Source organism: Myxine glutinosa, chromosome 10, assembly GCF_964187855.1.
Source record: "Myxine glutinosa chromosome 10, kmMyxGlut1.1, whole genome shotgun sequence".
Lineage (NCBI taxonomy): Eukaryota > Metazoa > Chordata > Myxini > Myxiniformes > Myxinidae > Myxine > Myxine glutinosa.
This window is the reverse complement of record NC_136270.1, coordinates 112599714-112622204: the sequence shown is the minus strand read 5'-3', so window position 1 is coordinate 112622204 and position 22491 is coordinate 112599714. Positions and strand designations below refer to the sequence as shown.

The window sequence follows — 22491 nt, the reverse complement described above, 5'->3', positions numbered from 1 at the left end:
TAAAGGATATGATGGGCATGATGTACTTGATAAGACTAAGGATATGATGGGCATGATGTACATGTTAATATAAAGGATGTGATGGGCATTATGTACATGTTTAGATAAAGGATATGATGGGCATGGTGTACATGTTAATATAAAGGATGTGATGGGCATGATGTACATGCAGTATTTATATAAAGGATGTGATTGGTAGGTGTACGTTTTAAGAAAAGAATGTGATGGGCATGGTATACATGTTTAGATAAAGGATATGATGGGCATGGTGTACGTGTTAATATAAAGGATGTGATGGGCATGGTGTACATACAGTATTTATATAAATGATATAATGAGCATTATGTACATGATAAGATAAGGGATGTGATGGGCATGATGTACATGTTAAGATAAAGGATGTGATTGGCATGGTGTACATGCTAATATAAAGGATGTGATGGGCATTATGTACATACAGTATTTATAAAAAGGATGTGATTGGCATGGTGTACGTTTTCAGAAAAGAATGTGATGGGCATGGTGTACATGTTTAGATAAAGGATACGATGGGCATGGTGTACATGTTAATATAAAGGATGTGATGGGCATGAGGTACATGTTTAGACAAATTATATGATGGGCATGGTGTACATACAGTATTTATATAAAGGATGTGATGGGCATGGTGTGCATGTTAATATGAAGGATGTGATGGGCATGGTGTACATGTTAAGATAAAGGATGTGATGGGCATGGTGTACATACAGTATTTATATAAAGGATATAATGAGCATGATGTACATGATAAGATAAGGGATGTGATGGGCATGATGTACATGTTACTATAAAGGATATGATGGGCATGGTGTACATGATAAGACAAAGGATGTGATCGGCATGATGTACATGTTACTATAAAGGATATAATGAGCATGATGTACATGATAAGACAAAGGATGTGATCGGCATGATGTACATGTTTAGATAAAGGATATGATGGGCATGGTGTACATGTTAATATAAAGGATGTGATGGGCATGGTGTACATGTTACTATAAAGGATATGATGGGCATGGTGTACATACAGTATTTATATAAAGGATATGATGGGCATGATGGGCATGATAAGACAAAGGATGTTATGGGCATGATGTACATGTTAAGATAAACAATGTGATGGGCATGGTGTACATGTTAATATAAAGGATGTGATGGGCATGGTGTACATGTTAAGATAAAGGATGTGATGGGCATGGTGTACATACAGTATTCATATAAAGAATGTGATGGGCATGATGTACATGTTTAGACAAATATGATGGGCATGGTGTACATGTTAAGATAAAGGATGTGATGGGCATGGTGTACATACAGTATTTATATAAAGGATATGATGGGCATGGTGCCAATGTTAATATAAAGGATATGATGGGCATGGTGTACATACAGTATTTATATCAAGGATATGATGGGCATGATGTACATGTTAATATAAATTGTGGTGGGCATAGTGTACATGATAAGATCAAGGATATGATTGGCATGGTTCACATGATAAGATAAAGGATATGATTGGCATGGTTCACATGTTTAGATAAAGGATATGATTGGCATGGTGTACATGCTAATATAAAGGATGTGATGGGCATGGTGTACATGTTTAGATAAAGGACATGATGGGCATGGTTTACATGTTTAGATAAAGGATATTATTGGCATGGTTCACATGTTTAGATAAAGGATATGATTGGCATCATGTACATGTTTAGATTAAGGATGTGATGGGTATGGTTTACATATTAATATAAAGGATGTGGTGGGCATGATGTACATGTTTAGATAAAGGATGTGATGGGTATGGTTTACATGTTCATATAAAGGATGTGGTGGGCATGATGTACATGTTAAGATAAAAGATGTGATGGGCATGATGTACATGTTTAGATAAAGAATGTGATGAGCATGGTTTACATGTTAATATAAAGGATGTGGTGGGCATGATGTACATGTTTAGATAAAGGATGTGATGTGATGGGCATGGTTTGCATGTTAATATAAAGGATGTGATGGGCATGATGTACATGTTAAGATAAAAGATGTGATGGGCATGATGTAATGTTTAGATAAAGGATGTGATGTGATGGGCATGGTTTACATGTTAATATAAAGGAAGTGATGGGCATGGTTTACATGTTAATATAAAGGATGTGATGGGCATGATGTACATGTTAAGATAAAAGATGTGATGGGCATGATGTACATGTTTAGATAAAGAATGTGATGAGCATGTGTGATGGGCATGGTGTGTGATGGGCATGGTTTACATGTTAATATAAAGGATGTGATGGGCATGATGTACATGTTAAGATAAAAGATGTGATGGGCATGATGTACATGCTTAGATAAAGAATGTGATGAGCATGGTGTGTGATGGGCATGGTGTGTGATGGGCATGGTTTACATGTTAATATAAAGGATGTGGTGTGCATGATGTACATGTTTAGACAAAGGATGTGAAGTAATGGGCATGGTTTACATGTTAATATAAAGGATGTGGTGGGCATGATGTACATGTTAAGATAAAAGATGTGATGGGCATGATGTACATGTTTAGATAACGAATGTGATGGGCATGGTGTACATGTTTAGACAAAGGATATGATGGGCATCATGTACATGTTTAGATAAAGGATATGATGGGCATGATGTACACGTTAATATAAAGGATGTGATGGGCATGATGTACATGTTTAGATAAAGGATGTGATGGGCATGATGTACATGTTAATATAAAGGATGTGATTGGCATTATGTAAATACAGTATTTATAAAAAGGATGTGATTGGCATGGTGTACATTTTAAGATAAAGGATGTGATGGGCATGGTGTACATAGAGTATTTAGACAAAGGATGTGATGGGCATCATGTACATGTTTAGATAAAGGATATGATGGGCATGGTGTACATGTTAATATAAAGGATGTGATGGGCATGATGTACATGTTACTATAAAGGATACGATGGGCATGGTGTACATACAGTATTTATATAAAGGATATGATGGGCATGATGGACATGATAAGACTAAGGATATGATGGGCATGGTGTACATGTTAAGATAAACGATGTGATGGGCTTGGTGCACATGTTACTATAAAGGATACGATGGGCATGGTGTACATACAGTATTTATATAAAGGATATGATGGGCATGATGTACTTGATAAGACTAAGGATATGATGGGCATGATGTACATGTTAATATAAAGGATGTGATGGGCATTATGTACATGTTTAGATAAAGGATATGATGGGCATGGTGTACATGTTAATATAAAGGATGTGATGGGCATGATGTACATGTTTAGACAAATTATATGCTGGGCATGTTGTACATGTTAATATAAAGGATGTGATGGGCATGATGTACATACAGTATTTATAAAAAGGATGTGATTGGCATGTTGTACATGTTAAGATAAAGGATGTGATGGGCTTGGTGTACATGTTAATATGAAGGATGTCATGGGCATGGTGTACATGTTAATATAAAGGATGTGATGGGCCTGGTGTACATACAGTATTTATATAAAGGATATGATGGGCATGATGGACATGATAAGACTAAGGATATGATGGGCATGATGTACATGTTAAGATAAACGATGTGATGGGCATGGTGTACATGTTAAGATAAAGGATGTGATGGGCATGGTGTACATGTTAATATAAAGGATGTGATGGGCATGGTGTACATGCAGTATTTATATAAAGGATATGATGGGCATGATGGACATGATAACACAAATGATATGATGGGCATGATGTACATGTTAATATAAAGGATGTGATGGGCATGGTGTACATACAGTATTTATATAAAGGATATAATGAGCATGATGTACATGATAAGCTAATGGATGTGATGGGCATGATGTACATGTTAAGATAAAGGATGTGATTGGCATGGTGTACATGTTAATATAAAGGATGTGATGGGCATGATGTACATGCAGTATTTATATAAAGGATGTGATTGGCATGGTGTACGTTTTAAGAAAAGAATGTGATGGGCATGGTATACATGTTTAGATGAAGGATATGATGGGCATGGTGTACGTGTTAATATAAAGGATGTGATGGGCATGGTGTACATACAGTATTTATATAAATGATATAATGAGCATTATGTACATGATAAGATAAGGGATGTGATGGGCATGATGTACATGTTAAGATAAAGGATGTGATTGGCATGGTGTACATGCTAATATAAAGGATGTGATGGGCATTATGTACATACAGTATTTATAAAAAGGATGTGATTGGCATGGTGTACGTTTTAAGAAAAGAATGTGATGGGCATGGTGTACATGTTTAGATAAAGGATACGATGGGCATGGTGTACATGTTAATATAAAGGATGTGATGGGCATGAGGTACATGTTTAGACAAATTATATGATGGGCGTGGTGTACATACAGTATTTATATAAAGGATGTGATGGGCATGGTGTGCATGTTAATATGAAGGATGTGATGGGCATGGTGTACATGTTAAGATAAAGGATGTGATGGGCATGGTGTACATACAGTATTTATATAAAGGATATAATGAGCATGATGTACATGATAAGATAAGGGATGTGATGGGCATGATGTACATGTTACTATAAAGGATATGATGGGCATGGTGTACATGATAAGACAAAGGATGTGATCGGCATGATGTACATGTTACTATAAAGGATATAATGAGCATGATGTACATGATAAGACAAAGGATGTGATCGGCATGATGTACATGTTTAGATAAAGGATATGATGGACATGGTGTACATGTTAATATAAAGGATGTGATGGGCATGGTGTACATGTTACTATAAAGGATATGATGGGCATGGTGTACATACAGTATTTATATAAAGGATATGATGGGCATGATGGACATGATAAGACAAAGGATGTGATGGGCATGATGTACATGTTAAGATAAACGATGTGATGGGCATGGTGTACATGTTAATATAAAGGATGTGATGGGCATGGTGTACATGTTAAGATAAAGGATGTGATGGGCATGGTGTACATACAGTATTCATATAAAGAATGTGATGGGCATGATGTACATGTTTAGACAAATATGATGGGCATGGTGTACATGTTAAGATAAAGGATGTGATGGGCATGGTGTACATACAGTATTTATATAAAGGATATGATGGGCATGGTGCCAATGTTAATATAAAGGATATGATGGGCATGGTGTACATACAGTATTTATATCAAGGATATGATGGGCATGATGTACATGTTAATATAAATTGTGATGGGCATAGTGTACATGATAAGATCAAGGATATGATTGGCATGGTTCACATGATAAGATAAAGGATATGATTGGCATGGTGTACATGTTTAGATAAAGGACATGATGGGCATGGTTTACATGTTTAGATAAAGGATATTATTGGCATGGTTCACATGTTTAGATAAAGGATATGATTGGCATCATGTACATGTTTAGATAAAGGATGTGATGGGTATGGTTTACATATTAATATAAAGGATGTGGTGGGCATGATGTACATGTTTAGATAAAGGATGTGATGGGTATGGTTTACATGTTCATATAAAGGATGTGGTGGGCATGATGTACATGTTAAGATAAAAGATGTGATGGGCATGATGTACATGTTTAGATAAAGAATGTGATGAGCATGGTTTACATGTTAATATAAAGGATGTGGTGGGCATGATGTACATGTTTAGATAAAGGATGTGATGTGATGGGAATGGTTTACATGTTAATATAAAGGATGTGATGGGCATGATGTACATGTTAAGATAAAAGATGTGATGGGCATGATGTAATGTTTAGATAAAGGATGTGATGTGATGGGCATGGTTTACATGTTAATATAAAGGAAGTGATGGGCATGGTTTACATGTTAATATAAAGGATGTGATGGGCATGATGTACATGTTAAGATAAAAGATGTGATGGGCATGATGTACATGCTTAGATAAAGAATGTGATGAGCATGGTGTGTGATGGGCATGGTTTACATGTTAATATAAAGGATGTGGTGTGCATGATGTACATGTTTAGACAAAGGATGTGAAGTGATGGGCATGGTTTACATGTTAATATAAAGGATGTGGTGGGCATGATGTACATGTTAAGATAAAAGATGTGATGGGCATGATGTACATGTTTAGATAACGAATGTGATTGGCATGGTGTACATGTTTAGACAAAGGATATGATGGGCATCATGTACATGTTTAGATAAAGGATATGATGGGCATCATGTACATGTTTAGATAAAGGATATGATGGGCATGGTGTACATGTTAATATAAAGGATGTGATGGGCATGATGTACATGTTACTATAAAGGATACGATGGGCATGGTGTACATACAGTATTTATATAAAGGATATGATGGGCATGATGGACATGATAAGACTAAGGATATGATGGGCATGGTGTACATGTTAAGATAAACGATGTGATGGGCTTGGTGCACATGTTACTATAAAGGATACGATGGGCATGGTGTACATACAGTATTTATATAAAGGATATGATGGGCATGATGTACTTGATAAGACTAAGGATATGATGGGCATGATGTACATGTTAAGATAAACGATGTGATGGGCTTGGTGTACATGTTAAGATAAAGGATGTGATGGGCATGATGTACATGTTAATATAAAGACTGTGATGGGCATGGTGTACATGTTAATATAAAGGATGTGATGGGCATGGTGTACATACAGTATTTATATAAAGGATATAATGAGCATGATGTACATGATAAGATAAGGGATGTGATAGGCATGATGTACATGTTAAGACAAAGGATGTGATTGCCATGGTGTACATCTATATTATAATAGCCGTAGATGATTCTGTCTGTCTGTCTGTCTGTCTGTCTGTTGGGCGTCTGTCCGGGGTGTGGCTTACTCGGTTTGCAGAGTAGCTCCACCCATAGCTCCACCCATTCTGGGAGTGGCTTCATATAATTATAAACAAATATCCACCATTTTATTAACTCGCATAGCTTTGAGGCCTGTTTTGTAGGCCCGTGGTGTCTTGCTCTCTCTCCCAGTTTTATTTCAAATCAAATTCGATATATCATTTCATTTTTCACAGTCGCTAACATAGTTTTAGACTCGGTTGAAAAAAAACGGGAAGAAAATCCAATGAAAGTTGCCGTTCATAGAACGAAATGAATTCTCAAACGCCTGTAACTTCAAGGCCATTGAGTCTCTCTCACGCCTTTATCTCCAATCTAACTCACCATATGATTTCATTTTTATCGATGGTTTTGGACTCGGTGTCAGCAATAATTTAGAACATTCCACACACGCGGGAAAATGCAGAGCTATATTTTTAAAAATCGCTTCATGGTGTATCATACACCGCCCAACATGACACCGACGGCAACGTGTCGATACATATTAAAAATTCTATATATCATTTCATTTTTCACAGTCGCTGACATAGTTTTAGACTCGGTTGAAAAAAAAACGGGAAGAAAATCCGATGAAAGTTGCCGTTTATAGAACGAAATGAATTCTCAAAGGCCTGTAACTTCAAGGCCATTGAGTCTCTCTCATGCCTTTATCTCCAATCTAACTCACCATATGATTTCATTTTTATCGATGGTTTTGGACTCGGTGTCAGCAATAATTGAGAACATTCCATACACGCGGGAAAATGCAGAGATATATTTTTAAAAATCGCATCATGGTGTATCATACACCGCCCAACATGACACCGACGGCAACGTGTCGATACATATTAAAAATTCGATATATCATTTCATTTTTCACAGTCGCTAACATAGTTTTAGACTCGGTTGAAAAAAAACGGGAAGAAAATCCGATGAAAGTTGCCGTTTATAGAACGAAATGAATTCTCAAAGGCCTGTAACTTCAAGGCCATTGAGTCTCTCTCACGCCTTTATCTCCAATCTAACTCACCATATGATTTCATTTTTATCGATGGTTTTGGACTCGGTGTCAGCAATAATTGAGAACATTCCATACACGCGGGAAAATGCAGAGATATATTTTTAAAAATCGCGTCATGGTGTATCATACACCGCCCAACATGACCGACGGCAACGTGTGGATATATATTAAAAATTCGATTTTGCTTTTCCGTTAAGATATATTACTTTTTCGTTTGATGACAGTCGTCACAAAAACGTCAACAATGATGCCGACATATATTTCTTCGTTTTTATTTCATTCAACATTATTAGCCGGAAGTAAAATATGTTTCAGGAAATTACCGAGGGATATTTCTTCGTTTTTTAAAATTAGTTATGTGCGCATACACTTTAAATAGGTTTATTTGCAATCTTTAATTTTCCACAATATAATTTACTTGCCATTTATCATTTGATGATTACGAGACAAATTCATGCGCTGCGTGGAAACTTCTTTTTCCAAAATGAATGAGACGCTCGATGAAGAACGCAGACTGTGACAGGATGTAGCAAGAAAGCGAATGAGACATCCGAACGAGTCCATCGACGAACGTCAATGCAAACTTGCGGGGTCACCCGTGGGAATCCCACGGGCATGGATGTGTGACATTTCGACATATTGAGTTAGATGCTGCACATTCATCTATCTATAATTCCATTAATCTCTGTGTGTATGTGTGTATGTGTGTTTGTATGTTTGTCTGTGACCGCTGTTTCTCGACAACCACGGGTCCGATATACTTTAAACTTGCCAGGTATATTGCTGGGGACCCGAGGATGTGCCTTTTCAAGGTTTCATATTAATCGGACAAGTACTTACCGAGCTATGGCGATTTAGCCGTTCGCCGTTCGCCGTTCGCTTTGGCGTTGCGAATGGACCAAACCATTGCATGTAAATAGAGGGGGGGGGTTCTGTGGTCGTTGCGAATGGACCAAACCATTCATGTAAATAGAGGGGGGGGGGGGGGTTCTGTGGTCGTTACTGCCACGTGGTTTCAAAGTTTTTTTTTGTTGTTGTTGTTTGCACGCATGTTTTTTTGCACCCACGTACGGGCACGCCCTAGGATGTTTACACACACACACCCCTACACAAAATTTTTTTTTTTTTTTTTTTTGGCAAGGAACGGGCACCCACGTACGGGCACGTCCTAGCTTATATATAGTACGGGCATGCCCTAGTCTATCTATAATTCCATTAATCTCTGTGTGTATGTGTGTATGTGTGTATGTGTGTATGTTTGTCTGTGACCGCTGTTTCTCGACAACCACGGGTCCGATATACTTGAAACTTGCCAGGTATATTGCTGGGGACCCGAGGATGTGCCTTTTCAAGGTTTCATATTAATCGGACAATTACTTACCGAGCTATGTCCAAAAAACGATTCAACCAATCAGAGAGCAGCGAGCTATCGCGTGTGCCGAACGTGGCGAACACACTCTGCCTCGGACGGCACATTTGAGAGCGTATTCATTTATTTCACGTTGGAAAACTATGTTGCCGTTAAACTATGTTTTAAAACTAATTAAAACTACTATCTATAATTCCACGGGTCCGATAAAAAACACCGTACTCGCAAGCCGTTCGCTTTGGACCAAACCATTTCATGTAAATAGAGGGGGGGGATTGTCACCACTCGCAAGCCGTTCGCTTTGGACCAAACCATTTCATGTAAATAGAGGGGGGGGATATAATTTTAGATATATATATAGTACGGGCATGCCCTAGTCTATCTATAATTCCAGTAATCTCTGTGTGTATGTTTGTATGTATGTATGTTTGTATGTATGTATGTATGTTTGTCTGTGACCGCTGTTTCTCGACAACTACCGGTCCGATATACTTTAAACTTGCCAGGTATATTGCTGGGGACCCGAGGATGTGCCTTTTCAAGGTTTCATATTAATCGGACAAGTAGTTACCGAGCTATGGCGATTTCTTTACCAAACTCCGCAAGCCGTTCGCTTTGGACCAAACCATTGCATGTAAATAGAGGGGGGGGGGGGGGGGGATTGTCACCGTACTCGCAAGCCGTTCGCTTTGGACCAAACCATTTCATGTAAATAGAGGGGGGGGATTGTCACCGTACTCGCAAGCCGTTCGCTTTGGACCAAACCATTTCATGTAAATAGAGGGGGGGGATTGTCACCGTACTCGCAAGCCGTTCGCTTTGGACCAAACCATTTCATGTAAATAGAGGGGGGGGATTGTCACCGTACTCGCAGGCCGTTCGCTTTGGACCAAACCATTTCATGTAAATAGAGGGGGGGGGGGGGGGATATAATTTTAGATATATATATAGTACGGGCATGCCCTAGTTTTTACAAAATGGTTACTGGCAAGTCATCAGATCCAGAAATGGTGTAATGAACACAATTTATTTACGCGCAAGCACGAAAGCAAGACGGGCCGATTTCCGATTCCGACGGGCCGATTTGGAGCAAGAAAAAGAAAGAGACGGGAGAAAAACGAGAGAAACGAGACGGGGAAAGCCGATTGGAGAGGCGAGTGAGGAGCGATTGGAGAGGTGGGTGAGGAGCGATTGGAGAGGAGAGTGAGGAGTGATTGGAGGGGAGTGTGAGGCGCGATTGGAGAGGAGTGTGAGGCACGATTGGAGAGGAGTGTGAGGCACGATTGGAGAGGTGTGTGAGGCACGATTGGAGAGGAGTGTGAGGCGCGATTGGAGAGGAGTGTGAGGCGCGATTGGAGAGGAGTGTGAGGCGCGATTGGAGAGGAGAGGAGTGTGAGGAGCGATTGGAGAGGAGTGATTGGAGGGGAGTGTGAGGCACGATTGGAGAGGAGTGTGAGGCGCGATTGGAGAGGAGTGTGAGGCGCGATTGGAGAGGAGTGTGAGGCGCGATTGGAGAGGCGTGTGAGGGATTGGAGAGGAGAGGAGTGTGAGGGATTGGAGAGGTGAGGGATTGGAAAGGAGAGGAATGTGAGGGATTGGAGAGGAGAGGAGTGCTAGGTGCAGAGAGGAGAGTGTCAGGTGGAGACAGGAGAGTGTCAGGTGGAGAGGAGTGAGGGGTCACATATTATGTGAAATAAATAAATTGTGTTCATTACACCATTTCTGGATCTGATGACTTGCCAGTAACCATTTTGTAAAAATGAATGTGCAGCATCTAACTCAATATGTCGAAATGTCACACACATCCATGCCCGTGGGATTCCCACGGGTGACCCCACTAGTGTTAATATAAAGGATGTGATGGGCATTATGTACATACAGTATTTATTGGGCATATTCATATAAAGGATGTGATTGGCATGGTGTACATGTTAATATGAAGGATATTTATGGGTATGGTTTGCATGTTAATATAAAGGATGTGATGGGCATGATGTACATGTTTAGATTAAGGATATGATGGGCATTGGGCATGGTGTACTTTTGCATCATATACTGTGATGTGCATGTTTAGCTTTATGGATATTATATGATGCGCACGTCATACATATTTAGTTTTATAAGATGTCAAATGCATTCTTTCTTTGTGAGACAGCTCATCCAAATGTAGACCCTGATGAATGAGGATTGGATATACATACCGGTTCCGAGGTGTCATCCAATGCGCATGGTCACTTGAACATGAAGTATTCATACATGTAGCATGACATGCTTTGTCGTGGTGCCTCATATTGCCTCGACTCCATTTTTCTGGTGGCGATTACCATTGCGCTGTTTGACAATATCTCTAATAACTGCAGGCATTGCTTTTAAAATTCCATTGTCCTTAAGGGAGGAGATACAAAGTCTCAGAGATGGGACTTTGTTTTTTTTTGAGTGAATTTTGTCGGCTCTTTATAATGCGTCTGACATGCTTTGTTGTGCAAACAGTCACGGCTTTAAATAATTACAGTCGGTTTTGTTTTCTTAAGTCCCTTTATTTACCTTTCATTATTTGACACCGGCTCCACTTTATGAACCTCATTACCCACACACATCACTCCCCAGAACAGCTGTGCAAATTCGCGTTTGGATAGATCTTGCTCCTCATCTTTGTGCCCGTGGTTCTGCCCTTCGCTTTATTAGCTCGGAAGGCCGTAGCCCGTTTCAGGCGATGGCACCGGAAAGGCAGGCAGACAGGCCGATAGTTGGAATAAAAATCTACGGGGACCGTTGGATGCACAAAGCCGGTGCGCATGGATTGATGACCAAGAGGCCATCTCGAGATGCAGCCCATTTTGATAAAAGTAAAGTTGCTGCCAACGCATTTTCCAGCAATATCCGGGACCGTGCAAGTGAGGGAATTAATGCCGCGGGTGCCAAGAGCCTGGCCTGTCCGGCACCTGGAAGAAACCTCGAGCCGAGCCCTTAGCCTCTTCTGCGTAATGGCTGCAACCGTTGAAACTTTATGAGACCGCCCACCCTAATAAACAAACAAAGCATGGCGGAGGTATCTGCGGGCGAGTGTCGGAATGGATCCCAGATGTATGACCGCCACATGTCTTGATGATGTTGTGGGGTGGGCTGTGAGGGTTCTTTGTGGGCAATTCAAGCACGAAAGCCTGGATCTTGTCTCTGGCTTGGGTATGACAAAAACCGAGTGCACTTAATGATGCCAAGAGCTTGCCATTTGAAGCTTTTTCAGTTATCAGTTACAAATTGGAAAATTTTATGCTCATGATCAATATCGAAGGCTGTACTCGGTGTATATTTATCTACCAAATGTGTGGATGTTTATCGGTAAATTCCATTGAACATCGCCACAATCCCAGCACGTACTTGTGCCTGTCATGGTAATTTGAATTGCTTTGTCTTTTTCGTGCCTCATATCCCTTCATTCATTCATATTCATATCCGTGAATAAGGTTTGCCTGATGGGACACTTTTCACGACATTTAACTAATTAAAGTCAGTACAGCAGCGGCAGAAATGTACAATGCATCTCCATAAGCTTGTCTTGACTCCGTGGGAGATGCCATTAGGTAGTCTGTCGTATGACCCATCCTCAAGTGAATGTTTCATGAATTCCTGATAAAGAATGTAATGCGGATGCTGTGACAGAAATGTGACACCACTAAATAAGCCTATCTAGGAACAATGATCGCTTCTCAAGTGTATCAAAGACACTTTTTCACCATTTGGGTGGAGCTACCTGCTACTCATGACCTCCTTGCTAAGCCAAGACCTGCAGCTTTAATTTGCATGACTTGCTAATGGAGACGAGGAACAATTGTTCTGGTAGTTGCAGTGAGATTGCTTCCTTTGTTGCTCGCAAACCATAATCGGTTCACGTTGCCAGCCTAAAATCCCAGTTTCACGATGTGAAATGCAATGCTGCCGTGCAGGATTTGAATACAGTGATGATGAAGAGGAGGAGGATGAAGACGAAGAAGAAGAAAACAGTGATGTTGCAGCGTATAGGCTTGGTGTGATGTCTCGCTACTCTGGCACGCTCCCAAGTTCTGGTTCTGGAACATCCATGTCAATTACTGCCAGCCTCGCAAGAACTCCTGTGCAGCTCTCCCTGGTGCAACTTGAGGCCAAGCAAAAGGCCTGGAAGAAGAAGGAACGTGAACGTCTTCTTGGTGCGTGCATCAGCATAGTTTAATTCCTGCTTTCCTCTGCTGTTAAATAACATAACATTAGAAATATTTACAAACCGGATGAATGTTGCAGCCCCTCCTAGTTACTATGGGAGTGCTTGTTTTGTCTCCCTGTCTTACTCCACCCCACTTTTAGCTTTCATTCTTTCGCCGTCTGCCATCCAGATTTGCCTGGCACATTGACCTCTTAAAAATATATATTCTGGATGGGGGTTGATGTATGGCAGAAAGGCATGACAATTTCAATGCCACTTGAAGACTAGGCCGAAGCAAGGCCTCATAATAACTTGGAAGTTTGAGGCAAACACAATTATTGGCCTTTACAGTGCAAAGAAATATACACCTGGTGTTGGCTCAGTGGTTAGGATGCTGGCTTGGGATCCTAGGATCCTGGGTTTGAATCCTGGTCGATCGCTGAATTAACACCAGGGGGGTTGATTCAGCCTGTCATCCTTCCGAGGTGGGCAAATTGAGTACCAGTTCACTGGGAATTCCTTGTGTGTCGCAAGAGGCGACTAACAGGGTTGGCGGCAGGAAGGGCATCCGGCCATAAAACATTGCTTCAAAAAAGGGGACCACGGTGCCCGATAAAGGCCAACCCCTGCTTTGTGGGGAAAAATGGCCTCTAAAGGTGGTTTTTTTTTTACAGTGAAAATAAATCTGAACCGAGTTTAGAAATAAAATATTTTGACGGTCCATCATCATTATGTGACACAAAATGGAGTTACTTTATGCACTTTTAGTAACCACCAAGGAGGTTAAGTGGTGAACCTGTTATTTTGATTCCGTTGCTGCAGGGGTAGATTTCCAATTCTCAGACTCAGATACTGATGTGAAAGTGAAGCAGAAGACTGAGGAAATACCACACTCTGGCAAAACCTCCCTGGCAGCATCTCACAAGCAGCAGAGGCTTGGCAGTAAGGCCATGCCTCGACCAGGCGGGAGGGGTCCCAGGACTGGAAAGCAGAAGGATGGACGGATGTCGGGCGGAACGGATGCAACCAGAAGGGACGTGGCAGATACCAGCAAGGTGTATGGTGGAAATGATGTGTGGACCTCTGGCGGTCTGACAGTATCCAGCTTCCTTGGTACGACTACGCAAAGCCAAAGCAAATCAAAGCCATCAAAAGCGAAAATCAGCGTAAGTTTGTGATTTCACTTTAAAAATCAATTTTTATGCCATGCTCAAAATATACAGTTTGATAAGAAATAGCAGGGCATTCCGTGTAACAACATGAAATGTAAGGATAGAACAAAAAACTCGACATCATATCAAGTATCCTTGTTACTGCTGTGTCGTCGGTGTTGAGAGGCATCATTACTCTGATGAAGATTACAAGGAGTGGACACACTTTGGGTGTGAATGCCTTCCCAACAACAGTCTATTAACGATTTTCGTCATTTTTTTTTTGATGGACACATCTTTCCCATGCCCCCCCCCCCCCCCACCCTCCTTCCATGTGTCAGGTCATTTGCCAACACCTTCCCATCAATATTACTTGCATAAGTAATCTTTCTCATGTGCACCATCTCATGATGTCACTTTGCCTCATTATGCATGATGTGTTCTCTTTATTTTGATTCCAGAAGAAGTGCAAGAAACTAACTGCCAGTATGCAGCCTCCAAGGGCCAGACTGCCTGCTGTTCTCAGTGGAACCACCAAATATAGTGGAAAAACAAAGACTGGGAATGTCACATGCAGAAACAGCAGGACAACTCAGAAAGGGGTATTGGCATGTGTTGCCTGCACCATATAGTGTTTCATTTAGTATATCAAAATTCTTTTGTATTCAACACATTTTTCCTTGCGTTTTTTATGATACCAGAATCTCACCTCATTGTGATGTGCATTTCTCCTGTAAGCAGCCTCAGCTAAGAGCTTCAACAGGCCTTGCGAACTTGGGCCCTTCTGCTGGAAGTCGCATGTTCGAGGGTGCTGAGGCTGGCTTTGCGTTTTCTTCAGCCGGGAGCTTTTCTGAGGAGGAAGAAGATGTACCCCTCATTCGCCTGCGGGAGAGGGCCTTAACACCAGGTTAAGAAAGATTAAATAATGTTATTGCATTTCCACTACACTCAAGGTGACAGGATTTACCCGGCTGATCACTTTTCTAGCAATTATTTTATATTCTTGCCTCTTTTATGAAAAACCTCTCCGGAACCAGGAGATCAAATCAGATATTATCAATCCGATACATATTCAGAATCTTTCCTGAATCGTGATATTATTACGCATCGTGAAGCTACAGCTATTTGTACGTTCTTCTGTTCAAACAGATGATTGGTCCAATTTACTATTGATTTGTCCTTTGATGGTAAATTGTCTTGTGCCTCGCAGACCCACCACGTTGCCTGTTGGAGCGAGGCGACTTGCGGGACGGCCTCCGTGTACTTGTCCCAATGGAGGACGAGCTTCTGCATCCTGGCGGCCTGCGTATATTGCAACCACCTGACGTGTAAGCCACAAAGGAAAAAATCACAACTCATAATTTGAAACTGTACCAAATCAAGCCTTTGCAATATGATTCCTCATATTAAAAGACATTGCATTCTATTATTTCTTATCATGTTAAGCCCATGCTATTAAGGATAGTTTCACTTTACACAACTGGAAAATTAATCTTTAAAGACTTTTTTGCACTTGCTTTTCTTACTTAGAATGTAGGAACTCAAACCTATCCAAGTGAGATTGCAAGTGATTTTCATCTTAATGCGGATTACACTTGTGGTTAGTCTGACACGGGCTTCACCTCTGGCCAGAGATGTTAGTGAGGGTGTCATAATGTACAATTTGATGTGAAATAATTTACTACATCACTAATGGACCCATTAGTGTGATTATGGTGAGTTTCTGCATGAAGTATTAACATCTTGAGTTAAATAAAGCCACAGCAAACTATATGTACATGTATACCAAAGTGATGCAAATAGCAAAACAAGACCTTTGGTGAAAAACACTGCAGTAGTTGTTCTGCTGACTCTACTGACAGTGCCACCCATGATAACAATAATTATCATACTGAAGGAGCTGCGCTCCAACGCGAGTCGAAAGAATTGACGCGACCAAAGACGGAATTCGTCCGAGTTGCTTTATTGAAACAAAACAGCTCAGGTATTCTCCCAAGCCCGTTTATCGGGCAGCAATATATATACACATTTATGCCGGGGCGTTTGCCCGGGAAAACCGAGACCGGGCATGCCCGGGTGTCAAGGGCGAGTCCTGGAAAGGCGAGTCTGGACATGCCCGGGCGTCCTGGATGCGGCCTGGCAAGTCGAGGCTGGGCATGCCCGAGCGCTCTGGGCGAGCCCTGGAAAGGCGAGAGCGGGCATGCCCGGACGCTCTGGGCGAGCCCTGGAAAGGCGAGTCTGGACATGCCCGGGCGTCCTGGACGCGGCCTGGCAAGTCGAGGCTGGGCGTGCCCGGGCGCCTTGGGCGAGCCCTGGAAAGGCGAGAGCGGGCATGCCCGGGAAAGACGAGACCGGGCGTGCCCGGGAGGTTCGGGCGTGCCCGGGAACAGCGAGTCCGGGCATGCCCAGGAGAGGCGCGTCTGGGCCCGTCTGGACGAGCCCGGCATGGCGATCGCGCCCTGGCCACGTCCTGGCAGGTGCAAGGCGAATGTGTACATTCAGCGGGAACCGCTACAATACTATATATAATTTGAGACGTGTCATTTGTTTGTATGTTTGGCTTCCATGCACTCCTGAACGGCTGGATGGAATGAGTTGAAAACTGCTGGTGGAACTTGGGATGGAGGGTGCATGGGAAGGTTTTAGATGGCAAAAGTAATTCATACTCCCAGAAGTGGGAACATTAAGAGAACTGAACAGCTGGATGATAAGAGTTGAACACTGGTAGATATACTTGTGGGGTGCACAGGAAGTTTTCAGGGGATAAAATAAATTGTAGTCCTGGGGGTTCAGTGGGAAGACCCCAAGTATCTCTATGTAAATGTGTATCTTATAGCACCACCCAGTGAAAGCCCGTATTACAAGTAATAAAACATAAAGGCAGGGCAATTAATGTGTCTGTAAGAATGGGTTCTTTGCTAGTAATAAAAAAGAAGATTGAAAGTCTAACAGTGGCATAGTCGGGCTTGTAAAATATTCTAAACCACAAACACACATGATTACCTTTTTAAACAGTCGCGAATGCTGTTTATAACATTAAACAAAGAAATTTGGAGGAATCCCGACATCTGTGAGGTACGTTTTACTTACAGAACTGAGGGAAGATCTACTGTAATCTAGATTATACTCCACAAGGGTTGGGTACGTACCATTTTGTTGGAAGAGACGTAACGCCGATACTTTCGATATTTGATGGTCATTTTAACAATCGGTTTGTTTGTGTTTCACACTGAATGAAAAACGTAAAGGTAAAGCAAGGCGATTGTGATATATGACAGGTTCGACGATATGTTCGGCATGAATGGTGGTGTGTGGAGAGTCAGCCGCCGTACCGCCGTAATGACATCAGACGTAATCACATCACCCTGTCATGTGACCAGATCCTCAGCTCTGATTGGTATACGTTTGCGTCATAATGGAGTTATAACGTCATAATTTCGAATTGGCGAATTATAACGTCATGATGGAGGCACCTATGACATCATCATTAACATGTTATTCCCCATGGAGAGTTCTTTACAATGAGCCATGTCTCAATTTTTTCTATGCAGCACTTTCGGAGATATAGAGGTGCAAAGTTTTTTCTGTATTTTCAAAATGGCGCCCATACCACGTGACCTATGACGTCATAATTATCATTTAAAAGTTATCCAGGTGGAGTTGCACCTATGGTGAAAATTTCCTGTCAATCGGAAAACGGTTGCAGAGAAAATCATATTTATTCTGTACGGACAAACAAACAAACAGACAGACAAACAAACAAACGGACTCAAATGCAATACCCTCTCCTCAGGCGAGGGTAATAATATATGTTCCCTTACAAGGAACTTCAATGCAGGAGGAGGCTGTTCTGCTCATCAAACCACCACAATGTTTGCTTGTCCGTGCCCTATCTTTTTAAATGCCGAGTTTCAAGCAAGGACGCAGCACGTACCATTTTCAGTCTTTGATATGACTCAGATGAGTTTGGATTTGAACGGCTGACCTCTCAGAATCAGAGTGGATGCTCTAGCGATTATGCTATCGAGTCTGGTTAATTAGCATATATATAAATAAAAATTTCCGATGCATTCGAGCATGTCAAAAATAAATTCTCTCAGCTTTGAATGCAAGAAGGATAGTGAGATGGAGGGGAAATTGTGTGGGTGGGAAGGTGGGGGAGGGAGGATATGGTGGCATTTGATTAAAAGAAAACCTACCCAGTGGTATATTAGAGCACGTAAATTACCATTCAGTCATCTCATCTTGTGTGAGGTTGTGGATTTTTCATCAACCACATTAGTAAAATGAGGTAACCTGGAGCGAGAGGGCGAGAGAAAATATATTGTTGATAATTTCATTTTTCGGGAATTCTATCACATTTTAAACAACAGTTATTTGTGAATTACAACTGTAAACCGCACCTTGTAACCACTGCTGTATGCAGGTACGGTGTGGTGATTGATGGTGAAAGAGGAGGCAGGCCACACATTTACCCCTTGGAACAACTTCTGCAAGAAGCGGTGAGCACTAGCCCAGGACGGTGACAGGTCACGTCCTGTAGGTTGTGAATAACCGGTTAATGTCTGTCCTCCAGGAAGAGCTTAGGGCCACAAGATTTCTTGTAAAGTAACCACAATGGAGAGGCTTTTGCTCGGAGCATTCTTTGCAGGCCATAGACCTGTTGTATTTCTCTCTGTTTTATCTTTCCTCTCAAGGGTTACATAAGGGAAGCTTCTGAGGGATCTGGTTTCTTTTGGTGAGAGCCGAAAGTTCCTGTGTTAGTCTTGCATCAGGATCTCACCCGAGGTGCCGATAAAACACTTCTTGGCAACCTTGAGAAGCTGACCATGAGGCCTGGTTGTATGAGATAAGGGAGGCGCCACATGTGATAGTTTGGATGAGACAGGGGCATTTCACTTCATTATTTTTTGCTGGTAGAGACTTTTTAAAGAATAGTAAACATTGATTTTTATCAAATTCTTCCACAAGTTAGTTACTACCTTAAAATGCCTGCTTTCCTTTTGCCACCATCAATTTTTATCCCCATGGTCCTATTTTTATTTTCATATCCAAAGATTGATATAACATTATCCAACACACTCAAAATCACAGCTTGTCCTGCCTGTTCACATTTGATACACTCTCGGCTTCTGTCTGTAAGAAATGATGAATACGAAGCTAAATAAACAGGAATAAGAATTTTGCTGGGCCTGATATTCTTTGGATGGGATTTTATAACTTTGCTTTAATTTTGATGTCTGTGTTTAGAAAAAGGAACTTGGCAATTGTTTTTTTTATCTCTGCCACCTGGTGTTGGCTTAGCGGTTAGGGTGCCGGCTTAGGATCCTGGGTTCGAATCCCGGTCGATCGCTGAATTAACGCCAGGGGGGTTGACTCAGCCTGTCATCCTTCCGAGGTCGGCAAATTGAGTACCAGCTTGCTGGGATGAATGATCCCGGTGTGTACCCTGGTTTAGAATAGGTACACCGTATCCCTGCACATCGTAAGAGCGTGACCAAGGGTTGGCGTCAGGAAGGGCATCCGGCCATAAAAACATTGCCTCAAACAGGGAACCATGATTGTCATGGGGCCCGCAAGGCTAACCCCCGCTCTAGCGGGGAAAATGGCCTTAAAACGATCATTCATTCATTCATTCATTCTGCCACCGAAGGTGGATGGGGGTTATGTTTTCACCCCTGCCTGTTTGTCTGTGAGCAGAATATCTCAATAAGTTATGGATGGATTCAGACAAAATTTGGGGGACAAGATGGGTGTGTGAGAAGGACAAATTGATTAGATTTTGGTGAATAACCGGATCCGCATATGAGGATTATAAATTTTTTCCAGTGATTCTTCACCATTAAGAGACGGGCCCCAAAAACGATATATAGCATGATATTTCAAAAAGTTGTGGACGGATTATGACGAAACTTGGTGTATCAGTTGGGTGGGTGACAAGAATAAGCCGATTCGATGTTGGTTCAGGTCCGGATGCATATCCGGCCTTTCAGTGGAATACAGAACATAAACTGTTCAGCCTGGTAGTTGTATGTGCTCTACAGAGTGCCGTGCTAGTTATTGACTGCAATCAAACATCGGCATAAATCTTCTATATTCATAGACAATACATATATCCCACAGATAATACACACAGAAAATCATAACTTTTAATGACTGTCCTAAATTTGTTGCACAAGGTGCACAATAGCAGCAGTTGTAGCAATAGTTTGCTTTGTACACCTTCCTCTTTTTCTTCCTGTTTGTTTGTTTCCTTCCTGTTTGTTTGTTTTTATACACCTTCCTGTTGTACAATTGCAGCAGCAAACAATAGTTTGTTGCACAATAGCAGCAGCGTATCTGCGAAGCGAGAATGGTGTGCATGATGCGCACTCGGGTCACTGGCAGACTCGAAGTCCCTGGCACGGCAAGGCTGTGCTCGGCAATGATGAAATGGAAATGGCCCTGAGCAGCACGGTTACATTAAGGCGTGCAAGTGCGAATAATGAAAAACGTGTTCATTTTAAAAAGCACTGTAGATGTATGCAAATTGATATGCATTGCTGGCTCCAAATAGGCTTTTCAAATTTGCTGCCAATCGGGAGGAAAGGAAGGGCGAATTAAACGTGTGCTGGTGAAGAAGCGGGAGATAAAGGTGGGAAAAAATATGCCCAGTCCAACGGTGAAGAATGGGGCTTCTTCCGTCATTCTGACAAGACCTATAAATATAAAGCATTACAAGAATAAAACTTGTTATTCACACAGGAGGGGGAGCAGAGTAGAAAAATTAACGCCAAAAAGTTTGAAACGTATAATTATTGCTTCTGGATTGTGTTTTATCATTTTTGGCCGTGAATTTCAACCTTTTAGATTTTTCCAAAAGTAGAAGTGTCGGGGAGAGTTTGCCAATGAAGATCACAACAAGACATACAACGAACCATTCTTAAATGCATTAATTAGGTTTACTCTCCATGAAATGGAGAGTAACCTATTATTACTGCTCGAGTTTTTCTTATTATTATTCTTCCGCCCTATTTTGCACCTCCGAAAACTTCATAATTCATGTTCTCAGCAACTGCTGGTCGGATTGACAGGAAATTTTCATCAAATGATCGTCTCGGCTCCGATAATTTTTTAATGCTAAATATGACGTCATAGGTCACGTGGTATGGGCGTCATCTTGTAAAACACATTCAACTTTTCCCCTCTGTATCTCCGAAACCGCTCATTGCAAAAATTTGAGGCATGGCTCATTCTAAAGAACTCTGCAATGGGAACAAAAAACATGTGTATCGAGTATATTAAAAATGCTAACGTTAAGAGGTTAGAATTCGTCAAACAAAATTTTTTCTCCCCCGAAAATGAGATTTTTTCCCTAGATGCTTAGTTAAAAAAAACTCAGAATGCAACAAATTTCGAAGTCATACGTCACATGGTTCGGCCGCCATCTTGTTGTTCGTGAAAAAACACAAAAACCCCTTTTCTCCGCAACGGCTGAACGGATCGAGCCCAAACATATTCATGTTGCATATTCGCACACCCCTGACGAACAAAAAAGCCTCCGAGCATGATGTCATCCGACACATGGTTTCAGAGTTATGACGTTTTTAAGCTCAAAGTAGAAATGGTATCACCTCCATAATTTGTAAAGATATCGAGTGGAAACTTCACACAAATGTTCCACATGAGGGGATGTTTCAATGTTACTTGAGACGTTTTGATAAGTCACATGGTTTGGCCGCATTAAATAATGGAAGGTAAATATTAAAAAGCTTCTAACTCTTGAACCACTGCATTGATCGACTTGACTTTTTAATGATATGTAGATCTCATCAAGCGGAAC

At 41.3% G+C, this 22491-nt stretch overlaps 1 protein-coding gene across 1 annotated transcript in view; it reads left to right on the top strand.

The window, feature by feature from the left end:
• TNRC18 (trinucleotide repeat containing 18) overlaps nt 1-22491 on the top strand; it is a 183419-nt gene that overhangs the window by 146709 nt on the left and 14219 nt on the right. The window contains 6 exon segments of the mRNA XM_068126273.2: nt 13286-13525; nt 14341-14684; nt 15131-15271; nt 15408-15576; nt 15880-15997; nt 19096-19171. Coding sequence (XP_067982374.2) covers nt 13286-13525; nt 14341-14684; nt 15131-15271; nt 15408-15576; nt 15880-15997; nt 19096-19171 — 1088 coding nt within the window.